We start from the raw sequence: 11,534 nt of genomic DNA, 5'->3' as shown, positions 1-11,534 counted from the left end.
ACGCCACACCGGCTTCAAATGGTTGATTCGGTTCTTGAATTGTTTTCTACTATGCCTCAGATTAGTTATCTTTTCATATTGACTTTTAATTATATTCAGACCTCTAGTTGTCATTGTTCCCTGGTTCCAGTTTTCAGCGTTCATTTGCTCAACGTACAGTTCACACAAAGTGGTAATGTTTTGATCAGACCAATTGGCCTTGTCAATTTTTTATAAAAAGATGAAAAGAGGACATGACATATCAAAATAGCTTTCATCAATGATATAAAAACATGCACAAACTTAGCTCATCACATATCCATGCTGCAAAAAAAATAGGGTATAGGGTTTAGAACTTACCGACGCAGGGGCAATCTCATCGGATCCTTTGTTGTCATCGTCATCCTCTCCATCTAGGTCCACGGTGTCGGAGTTGCTGGCGGTAGATGTGGATGCGCGGGACAACGTCTGCCTCATCCGGACCCCATAGCCACCACCGCCCATTCCAAAATGTGGCAAACTTTGAGGAGCGGATGCTACTGGCTGTTTATCGGATGCCGCTCCAGTAAAAGAGCTCCGTGACGGCTACCTCCTAGGCACAAAGCATGGCTACCTCCACGGCTAGTTCAGGAACATGATCCGGTATGCACCGGCCGTGGAGGCTGGAACTGGCCATGAGCAGATCTGCCGCTAGGGCCAAGGGGTGGGAGCCCAACGCTGGCCCAAAATGCTTCCAACGACAGCTACTCCTGGTTGGGGAAGACGTCGAGGTTGGGGACTCGGCCTAGGAGTTCAAATCAAGACTCTCCAGCCTCGTCCGTGGCGCAGAGAGGCTGGGGGAGGCGTAGGGAGAAGGAGGAGCTTGGGAGTACACGCCGAACTCGTCGGTGCCGGGGATCTGAGGGTAGGGCTCAGATCCGGCGGCGGGGAACGAAGAAGACCCAGTGATGTAATCCTTGTAGTTGTTCCCGTAGCCGTCCATGGCGGATGCGGTGTGAGAAGGAGGGAGAGCCGTGGCGACGGCATGCGAGCGAGATGCGGCTAAGGACGGTGAGGGCTCAAGGGAGGAGGAGCTGTGGCGTTAGGGTCCGCACGACCGAAGCGACGGCGGGGACGTGAGAAAGGACGAGGGAGCGAGTGGCGGCGGGGACAAGAGAGAGGTCGAAGGAGCGAGTGCGCTGAAGGTTTCAGGATGGGTGGATGAGGGCGCTGGGAGCAATGATTGAAGGACAAGGGGTGTCAATTTGAGTCCTTTAGTCCCAATTAACAGCCCTCCAAGAGACTAGACTACAATTTAATCACGACTAAAATTTAGTCTTTGGTCCCTTTTCCCGTGAAAAAGAGCGTGGCCTTATTTTTGTACACCGACTGATAAGTGAAACTGACTTTGTTTTGCAATGCGTGTTGTCGATCAATTTTTCTTTCTGGTTGCTCTGTTATTAGTTCACTGTGTTGTCGATCAATTTCTAGTTCACGGTGTTGTCATCTTTCTAGTTGCTCTGTTACTAGTTCATGATGGTTCTTATCAGGTCAGGGTGAGGTAAGATGGTTCATCAAGATTTGAATCATGAGTCATCATTCGAGGTCATTATCAGCCCTGTCCTTGTGTTGTGAAACGAATAATTCTCCAGTTCGACGTGCTTCCAAGCCTTTATAAAAGGAATATTCTTTTAAAAAGAAGCAAAAGCAAATCATGTTCAATGTCATTGTATTGTGCCAGGAGACAGGTAACACGGATGCAGTGAAACGAGCATCATGCTGTTTAATTCTGGCTACTTGTTCGATCTATGCTTCCCTCTACAGAATGAGCAGACAATAGAAAAATCAGGCCATTCTTCCAGTCGTGAAGCAACAAAACATCACAAAGCTATATTAAAGATGTTTCTGCTAAGCTATCTACAACTCAAGATGCAGCAGCAAAAGGCTTGAAGTCCCTTCAGTTCAGGTCTCGAGAGTTCCGCAGTGCGCAATGAGAAAGCGCATCAGAAGAACGAAAGTATGCATTTTGATCATCACCAGAGACAGAAACCGATCTGCAGATTCAGAAATCTTGAAGGCGAAATAATTAAACTGAAGTAGGAAGATCAAACACAAACACCCTCAGAACATGGATGTGAAGAGTATCAACAGATTGATAGTTTTTCAGACAAGGCTGAAACTTATATCATGTACATTCATCGGGTGACAAGGAAAGGAAAAATACTAGAGGGATGATTAATACTAATAAAAACTAAAAGAGGAATAAACCAGACTCAGAACCCTCTGAGTGATAATAATACGGCTCATCAACGATGTAAATCAGGCCACTACTTTAACATCACAGGTCTTCAAAGGGATCTTACAAGAACTCTGATTCAATCGGATCAGCCCAGCGAAAACTCAAAATTACAACATAGATAGATAGAAGGAATAAAAAGAGAAGAAAACAAGAATAGATCGAGTAAGAATCTCCTCAGTTCAGGTCTCCAAATTGTTCTTCCACATTGAAACTTCAGAAGAACGAAAGTAATTTTTAATCATCATCGGAGAGCAATCGATCCATCAGAAAACAAAACAAAAAGGCAGAGAAACTGAAGAGAGCAAGAGAATCGAATCGTCGAATGGAAATAAAAAACCGAGGTAGTAGAGATACAACCATCACGACGGAGGAAGAGATCCGAGAGCGTCGACCCGGCGGCTTGGTCTGCCGGCTGCGTTGAGGACTGGTTTGCTTTGCTATTTGTAGGTTGTCGGTCTAGGGTTAGCTACCGTCTGGGCCTTTCGTGTGAGGTCGTGCGCCGTTCGGTCTCTAACAACGGCTGGAAAGGGCGAAAATTGGGCCCAACCCAAACAAAGAAAGGGCCATCTTTTAATCTGGCCGCAAATTTATATTAGAGACTGGAAAACAGTCCTTTGATCCCTCGAATTTCGTGATAATCGATTTCAAAAAAAAATTCGTGATAATCCGAATTTTCATATTATTTATAAAACCGGATTTTTAACCATCACATTTTAAAACTGTTTACTTTTTGTTAACAAGGGTGGTCTAGGACAGTAGTTTTGAATGACGTAACACCCGTGAGGCACGAAGGGGTAAACCGGACAATAGCTATTTTTAGAATACTATTTCAGAAAGATTTATGTAACTAAAACATATTAGAGAATTTATTTTTAGATCAGAAATCTGTTTTTAACTAATGACTTATGTAACTAAAAACATATTAGAGAATTTATTTTTAGATCAGAAATCTGTTTTTAACTAATGACGCACGTAAGTATCACACACACCAAAGGTACACGAACACGCGCTCCAAAGACGCTAGATTTTTGTTATGAACAAACAAAGACACTATCTTGCACGCTAGATTATAGGTCGTTCTGGTTTTTATTCTATTATGTACGTAGGATATTATCAGTTACATAACAAAAATTATGTACCCAAGTAAAAGTGTATAAAACCAACGTCATCCTTTTTCACTCATATGCCTTTTTCATGCCAGACAGGACTCCGCCACCATCTCTAGACTGTATGTTTATATCTAATGGATTAGATAAAACAATGGCTGTATTTATAGCTCGCTGAGCGTTTGATTTCTATTTTTGAGCAACACCACCCACTTTATTTAACTAGGAGGATTGTATAATGATTAGAAACACCATCAAGTGAACTAAAAAACCACACATGCAGACCTACATCGGTATGGATAGAACTACGGGCTATCCTATGAGCATAGGTATTAGACTCCCTATGAGTTAGAATAATAGCATAGAGAGTGATAGCCGTGTATCACGGTGTGGTACTGAACAAATCTAGACTAGCTACTAGTTGCGCTAAAAATAAGCTCAAAATAACCCAGGTTGACTAGCTAGTTGGCTAACAATTAGTTAAAGACTTGTCTAAATAATTAATCCATCTATTAACCCTCCTGTTCGAATACACTAGAGCTAATTTAGGCTAAGTTTTAGCTAGCTCGTGATTGGCCCTTGTATATACCAAAACGACCCTTAGATGAGGTGATATGCACTAGGGAAGTCCACGTAAAGCAACAAATTCCATAACACAGGAATCCCATAAAACAATTCCATTTTCATTGAATACCAAAACAATTATAATGTTGATGTTGTTCAACTGAGGCGATGCTCACATCAAATTTTGGGCAGCTTGGCGTCTCTGGCAAGGAGTGGCACTCGAGTAAAAAATTATTATACAAAGGATACCAAAACAATTTCATGAATCCACAGCAATTGGGTTCGGCACTGAAGCGTCACCATCCACTGCAGTAAGCTGCCATAAGATCAATGAATCCCCAGAGCAATCACAAAAACAAGTTTAAAAGCTGGTAATTCATGACAGCATAAAATTCAAATCAATTACAGTAGACCTTCACTCGGTTGCTAGTTAAGCATAAAAAACTTTGGTGGCCAAGTTATAGACAAAACACAAAACACTTGTAAGGATCACCAAAAGCACCAGCGCGAAGACAATCAAAAGGGCATTCTGCACCTTCAGCGTCAGCAATTCCAACACATCAATCATAACTAGCATTCAGGAACTTCAACAGTTCATTTCGCTTGCTCTCTGCTGCCTTGTCTTCCTTTGTCTTCTCAAGCTTCATCATTATCTACAAATGAAGTAGTTTAGTTAAATGCAACTCTCGCTTTGCTTTTCACTGTGCTTATAAGAGAAATGACACCTTCATCATTTGTTTTTTATCCTCACCTTTTTACCAGAGATTGCACTCCTTTGAGGACCTTCTTCCCTTTCTTTGTCGCGTCCAAGAAACTAATGGATAAAATAAAGGGTGTTTCAAAATGATAAACACAACAAAGTACACAGAATGCAAAAACAAAATATATTATACCTTGGAAAGCTGGACAGGGCCATCAGCATGCTCACTCTCTTTCTTCTGTATAAAGCTCCCCCATTTATAATAGAACACAACCAACCCACCAACAGGACAAGCAGCAGACCAATCCAACAAGTTATTACCCGTTCATCAACCCCAGCTCCAATGTCAAAGAGCCAGCCCAGAAACAGGCACAAAGAAATATAAGGACCTCTTGTGTGAAAGTATAAATGATCAAATATTTCTATCACCAACATGTTATATTAAGCCATCATAAAAGTTTAGTAGTTTCTGAATAAATAGGAAATTTACCTCTTTGTGTTTACTCTTGTCTCGTTTATGATGCCTATCTTTGCTTCGCTCCCTCTCCCTAGACTGGCACACAAGGAAATGCAATAAGGCCAAAGACATATTAGATGCCTGCGCATGAAAACCTGAAAGGAAACATCAATAAGGCCAGTACCTTTCTTGATCTGCTGCTCTTCTTATGCTTCCGAGATCTGCCAGACACCTCACGGTCGCTGTCATAAGAGCTTGTGCTGCTACAATGAGAATAACATACTTCAATATGAGAAAACCAGGAAGAACCTCATGGAAATATAAGTTTTCCTTTGTTCAGTCAGAAACAACAAAACAGCTATAGCAGTTGCTTGTTCAGGAAGCCATATATATACAACAACAACAACAACAACAAAGTCTTTAAGTCCCAAACAAGTTGGGGTAGGCTAGTTCAGGCACGTGAATAGCTATCTTCCAAGCACTCCTATCTAAGGCTAAGTCTTTGGGTATATTCCATCCTTTCAAGTCTCCTTTTATTGCCTCTACCCAAGTCAACTTCGGTCTTCCTCTGCCTCTCTTCAAGTTACTATCCTGGCTTAGGATTCCACTACGCATCGGTGCCTCTGGAGGTCTCCGTTGGACATGTCCAAACCATCTCAACCAGTGTTGGACAAGCTTCTCTTCAATTGGTGCTACCTCTAATCTATCACGTATATCATCGTTCCGAACTCGATCCCTTCTTGTATGACCGCAAATCCAACGCAACATACGCATTTCCGCGACACTTATCTGTTGAACATGTCGTCTTTTCGTAGGCCAACATTCTGCACCATACGATGATGCCATATATATGTTCACCAAATTTTCGTAGTTGCTCCTAATCAGTCTCCCCTAAATCGACTTAATCCATCTAATCATGAAACCTTTGTTCAGTCAGAAACAACAAAACAGCTATAGCAGTTGCTTGTTCAGGAAGCCATATATATGTTCACCAAATTTTCGTAGTTGCTCCTAATCAGTCTCCCCTAAATCGACTTAATCCATCTAATCATGAAACCTTTGTTCAGTCAGAAACAACAAAACAGCTATAGCAGTTGCTTGTTCAGAAAGCCATATATATGTTCACCAAATTTTCGTAGTTGCTCCTAATCAGTCTCCCCTAAATCGACTTCATCCATCTAATCATGAAACCATCATTAGGTTCAGAGTGCCTTAGCTGCAGTATCTAACTATTTCAAATGTACTCTCGGACACAATATCCATCATTAGGTTCAGACTGCCGTAGCTGCAGTATCTAACTATTTCAAATGTACTCTCGAACACAACAAGAATTGTGCAATTCCAGGTGAAATGATAAGAATTATGATATGTGGTATGCGAAATTTCAGGTGAAATGATGTATACACCAAAAATCCCAGGTTATTGCCAATATAACATTCACATCTGGTACAATCCCATCCAAATAAAAACCGTGACCTCCAAATCGCCGTTCCATCAATCCCAACATAAGCATAAAAACGAGTGAATCCAATAACGAAACGCAGAATCCAACACCAACACTAATCACAGGCTGCTTTCTCTCGTTCCAACCTTCGGATCACGAACCGCACCTTCCAGATCGATCACGAGACAACCCTTTATCCTAACCCTAGGTTGAGAAACCCCGAGAGGGAAGAGGGGGCATTAGATCACCTGTAGCTGTCGTCGTCGGACGGGGACCGCCGCCGCGAGTGCTCCCGCTCGCGGCGGCGGTGTTTGTGGCGAGACCTCCGGTCCTTGCGCGCCTTCAGCGCGGACGAGGACGCGACCTCCTTGCGGCGGCTGCTCCGGTGGCGGTGGCGGCAGCGGCGGTCGCTCCCCGAGGAGGTGGAGCCCGAGTCGGACGAGGATCCCGTGCTGTCCGTGTAGGACGAGGAGGCGGCGGCTGGGGACCGCGCCATGGCTCCCGCAGGCAGCGGCGCTCGAGGGGATTCACGCGACCAGGCAGCGACGGGAAACGCGGCTCGATCTGCCTCGCAGTGAGACGTCTCCTTTCCACGAGCGCTGGGCCGGTACGGGTTCCCGGGACCCGGGTAAAGAAGAAAAACCTGCCAGGCTTAAATGTGGGCCTGGATTCCTCTCAAGAAAAAAGGTGGGCCTGGATCATGTGGGCCCAGATTCCTCTCAAGAAAAAAAAAGTGGGCCTGAATCCTCACCATATTGCACAAGTTATTTTTTTACCTCTACTGCAATTTATTTCATCTTGAAATATACTGTACAGTAGACAGTGTAGAAACAGGATCATTTTATTAGTCTCATTAATCAAGTAAGATTCTACAAAGTTCTAACTATAAATTATAGGATAATGATACGATTAAGACGTCCGGACGGACGGACGCCTCCCACCGCTCACTCCCACATGCGCTCGCGCCCCTCCCATTCTTATCCCTTTCGTGTTCGCGCCCTGCCTCACCCCGACGACATGGCCATGACTGCTTCCCTGGTCGGCGACGGCGCGCTCCCCCACCCTGGCGACGCCTCTCCCCCCACCCCGACGTCCTCACCCATCGGAAGTGCCCAACGCCCACGGATCCAGTGGCCCGCGTGGAGCGCGAAACCGAGTGCAGTGTGCAGGCGTGCGTAATTGGGTCGCTTTTTGGTTATTTTTATTTTCTCCACGCTTGCTGAAAAGAAGTTACTCCATACATGTAGCTTATATATGGATGGACGGATGATGTCTCACCTGTATGTTCGCAATGGTAGTATTACACATGTTTAGACATGCCAGGGTCGGTCTATCATGGATGGGCAGCAAGACATGCATGGTTGACGAGAGGGTAAATCAAACAAAACCATGCACGAACCTCAACATGGTTTAGGATATATCAAAGATTTTATCAGCACTAACATACCCTACAAAATAACATTTTTTAAAAAAGAAAAAACAAGCGCTCCTGAACCTGAAGAATCCTACTGTTCTCGGACCTCCTTGGTTCTTCCTTTTGGTAGTTGGCACCACACTTGTAACTATTCCAGTACAGACAGATCGTGCTGCACAATGGCTATCTGAATTCTGTTCATGACCGTAGTAGACGTTTCTTTCTATCTTGTACTTTGTACACTCCAGCTCTTAACTTCACCGTTCATGCCTGTGCGTATGAGGCCATAAAAAACCCCAATGGAACTTTGCAACCTCAGCAATTATATTGATCACTGATAGCGTTTCATTGTTTTACCCTTGCAAACTTATGGCAGATCCATCTGGAGTTTTGTTGCTCGGGAAGGGGCGTATAAGCGCACGATGATCGTTATTCCCACTGTCAGTGCGAATATTAGAGCAATAACGACCAGAGCAGAACTCCTGCAATCCATGGTCGCCATGTCACCTTCTCCCTGCATTGCTCCTCCTTTGCCAATCAGGTCAGTATGCTCCCTTAGCTCACCGTTAGTATAATCTTGCTCTACCTTCATCCCTGTCTCGTTGGGTCTTGGAAACTCTGGCTCTTTCTTCACTACTGGCTTAACCAGTGATGACAGTGCTGGTGAGCTGGCAAGTTCAACAAGTCCTACCAGATCTTTCTTTTCGCCCTGCTTAAGCTCACTCTCGTCTGTGATTGTTCTTTCACCTTGCTTTGCTTCTTCTGTTTCTGTAACAGTATGAGTAACCATGTCATCTAAGAGTTGGTCTTGATGCATCATCAGCTGTGCCGTTGGCGTGTTCTCCATTGATTCAGCCTCTTGAGTACCATCACTCTCATCATTGTGTTTACTAAGGATGATCTCTGGACTGTTGATGCAGAGTTTGCTTTGATCAGAAGCCTCCACATCTTTATTATCCTAAAAAAATCACAGTTCAAAAGAAACAAGCCCAAAAAAATAAGGATGCATAGGTGACCAAAATTTTGACCGGACATTGCAGATTCCAAAATTTTGGCCGAAGAACAAAGAAACAAATACTTTTTGGGCTATCTCTTTCTCGATGTCTTTCTTGCTTGAGTCCTTTTCAACCTTCTCCACACTTCCACTGACCTGTAGCAAAAATTTAGAAGCATATGCAAAGATAGGAATGCCACAATGAGGCTCCAGACTTCCAGAGAATGCCCATGCAACTATGCAGGCACTTACAGCACAAAGGATTCAGCTTTCAGAATTGTACATACCAAACAAGCATTGACAATTTCCTGCATGATGATCTTGACAGGGTTCCTGCTCGAATTCTGATCAATTCCTTCAACGTGATCAATTATCTCAACATGTTCATTGTCCTGACACTGAAATTCAGAAGAATGAAAATAAATTAACATAAGGCACCTACAATAACCACTGTATATATAGCAATATGGTTTCAATGTTCACAGTTATGCTTCGCAATCAAGAACTAACCATATCATGCGCAGTGATCTCAACATGGTTGCAGCTTGACTTCTGCTCAACTTTTTCGACATGTTCTTTGTCCTGAAACTCAAATTCAGAAGAAATGAACAGAAGGTACCTATGAGGCTACGACAATCACTGCACAATTATAGCATATAAAGGTTTCGGTTTTTCCCAATGTAGCATAGCAAACAAACACTAACCAGATCTTGTATGTGAACATCAACAGGATTGCTGCCTGAATTCTCATCAATTTTCTCTTCAGGCTTGCTCTCCTAAAACCCAATTTTTTTCCCCAAATAAAGCCATTTAAATGATTGCAGTGCATGCAAATAGCATAAAGATTTCAGTTTTCCCAATGTTGCATAGCAAAGAAACACTAACCAGATCGTGCGTGTGGACCTCGACAGGATTGCTGCCTGAATTCTCATTAATTCTCTCCTCATGCTTGCTCTCCTGAAAACCAATTTTTCCCCCAAATGAAGCCATTTAAACAATCACAGTGCATGCAAAATACAATATTGATGTATATTATTGATGCAAAACGTTTGGACAGAGAAACACACCAATTTATCTGCAGTGATTTCATCATCCTTGTGAATCTGATGGCTTTCCTCTGACACGTTGCCATCCTGACACCATTATTCAGAAGATTTAACAGAGACATAAGGTCACTACAACGACAGAACACACATGTATACGGTACTACCCCAATGAACAAAGTTATGAAAAATTATGCATACAGAGCAGAAGCACTAACCAATCTACTGGATCCAATATCGGTGTTGCCCGCGCTCAAGTTCTCATCGGACCGACCAAGCTCCTTCACCAATGAGCCACCCTGAACCTACAAATTTGAACCGACTTTGCATGTAAAATTTCACCAGAAAAGGGAAGAACCCAACAACTCCAGTTCCCATCAATGAATGCGATAGATGACTCCTCACCTTCCCATCCTCGACAATTCCGCCATCCAAAGCATCTTCTTTCCTGCAAAGAATCCACCCCAAACAAAACGTTCTTTTCAGCTCCAACGCCCAGCAGGAAACATTACAGATCATCTGACATTCAATCTTATAATCGACAAAAGTTATCGAATTTCAAAGCGGCTCTGAAGTCTGAACAGATGTGAGACGTACACTGTCAGCCGGCGCTCAGGCTGGTCCACGGCACCACCCTTGTTGCCGTGGCGCGAGCGGCGCCACGCGAGGACGGCGGCCCCGACGACGGCCGCTCCGCCGATGAGCAGTACCGCCCCGACGCCGTGCGGCGCCCGCGCGCGCAAGCGGAACTTCATGCCGCCGCCGCCGCCGCCGCCGCCGCCAGCGCCAGCGCCCTTCTTCCTCTCGGTTTCCTTCGCCTCCTCCCGCTGCTGCTGCTGCTGCCCCCGCGGTTCCTGGGCGGCGCCAAGAACGTGGCCTCCGGCTGCCCAGCCGCCACCTTCCATGACAAGGGCGTGCGGCGCGGCGAATTAAAGGTCACGCAGCTTGGATGACGATCCTTCCCCTCCCTCCTAATTAAGTGGTTGGGACCTGGGTTGGTGCGCCGGTCCGGCTTCTCCTACGTGTGTGTGTGTTCTTGCGCGCGTTCTAGAGAGAGGGAAGGAAAGAGGGAGGAGGAGGTGTCGAGGTTTTAGGGTGGGTGAGAGAAGGGCCGGTCGGGTCGCATGGCCACTCGTCGATCCATCGCAGCTCGCAGAGTGCCAGAGTCGCCGCGCAGACCCAGAACTCTCGGATCCCCAGCGAACCGGGAGGGAAAGTGTCGCTGGACTGCCCGAAAACTAAAGGCAAACCTGCCTGCGTGTGCTCTTAAATGCGTCATGGATCGCGGTAATCCATTCGTTATCCGTAGTTTTTGTGAACATAAATAAACTGTGATCAAGAGTCCAAACTGATTTTTTATCAAATCTTTCGAGGGAAACCTCTCCGAGGGGGGTACACGACGAGGTGGCACACGTGTTTCTGACTGCCGGCGTAAGCAAGAGGTGAAGACAAAACGGTCCCGTCTGGATCGTGACACGTGACGAGCACCTACGGATTCCGGCCTTACATTAGCCCCTACAATCACAAGTTTCAACCCGCGCAGCCACCTTACTAT

General features: G+C 44.9%; 2 protein-coding genes and 3 non-coding genes across 7 annotated transcripts; all 5 read right to left on the bottom strand.

Moving 5' to 3' along the window:
- Positions 1–1,688: 1,688 nt before the first annotated feature.
- Positions 1,689–1,832, bottom strand: LOC136506339 (small nucleolar RNA snoR137). Its single transcript, XR_010771547.1, has one exon. It is a non-coding gene; the product is annotated as a small nucleolar RNA snoR137 (small nucleolar RNA).
- Positions 1,833–1,909: 77 nt separating this feature from the next.
- Positions 1,910–2,002, bottom strand: LOC136506288 (small nucleolar RNA Z159/U59). The gene has a single exon (XR_010771503.1). It is a non-coding gene; the product is annotated as a small nucleolar RNA Z159/U59 (small nucleolar RNA).
- Positions 2,003–2,425: 423 nt separating this feature from the next.
- Positions 2,426–2,509, bottom strand: LOC136506286 (small nucleolar RNA Z159/U59). Its single transcript, XR_010771501.1, has one exon. It is a non-coding gene; the product is annotated as a small nucleolar RNA Z159/U59 (small nucleolar RNA).
- Positions 2,510–4,272: 1,763 nt separating this feature from the next.
- On the bottom strand, positions 4,273–7,152 carry LOC136505110 (uncharacterized). 2 transcript variants are annotated; one of them, XM_066500208.1, is made up of 6 exons: positions 6,777–7,152; positions 5,269–5,347; positions 5,118–5,180; positions 4,821–4,865; positions 4,679–4,741; positions 4,273–4,580 (listed from the first exon to the last, which is right to left on the bottom strand). In XM_066500208.1, the coding sequence occupies exons 1-6, from the start codon at positions 7,022–7,024 to the stop codon at positions 4,488–4,490; spliced, it is 591 nt and encodes a 196-aa protein (XP_066356305.1). In that variant the 5' UTR covers positions 7,025–7,152; the 3' UTR covers positions 4,273–4,487. The 2 variants fall into 2 exon arrangements, with proteins under 2 accessions (XP_066356305.1, XP_066356306.1); XM_066500209.1 differs by having other exon boundaries at positions 5,269–5,344.
- Positions 7,153–7,889: 737 nt separating this feature from the next.
- On the bottom strand, positions 7,890–11,217 carry LOC136504493 (uncharacterized). 2 transcript variants are annotated; one of them, XM_066499432.1, is made up of 10 exons: positions 10,577–11,216; positions 10,385–10,427; positions 10,198–10,284; positions 10,004–10,069; positions 9,822–9,893; positions 9,641–9,712; positions 9,447–9,518; positions 9,224–9,334; positions 9,021–9,092; positions 7,890–8,900 (listed from the first exon to the last, which is right to left on the bottom strand). In XM_066499432.1, exons 1-10 carry the CDS (start codon positions 10,882–10,884, stop codon positions 8,310–8,312), a joined length of 1,494 nt encoding a protein of 497 aa, XP_066355529.1. In that variant the 5' UTR covers positions 10,885–11,216; the 3' UTR covers positions 7,890–8,309. The 2 variants fall into 2 exon arrangements, with proteins under 2 accessions (XP_066355529.1, XP_066355530.1); XM_066499433.1 differs by lacking the exon at positions 9,641–9,712 and having other exon boundaries at positions 10,577–11,217.
- Between the last annotated feature and the right edge of the window lie 317 nt (positions 11,218–11,534).

This window comes from Miscanthus floridulus, chromosome 14 (genome assembly GCF_019320115.1).
Source record: "Miscanthus floridulus cultivar M001 chromosome 14, ASM1932011v1, whole genome shotgun sequence".
In the NCBI taxonomy this organism is placed as follows: Eukaryota; Viridiplantae; Streptophyta; class Magnoliopsida; order Poales; family Poaceae; genus Miscanthus; species Miscanthus floridulus.
This window is presented reverse-complemented; position numbering and strand designations above follow the sequence as displayed.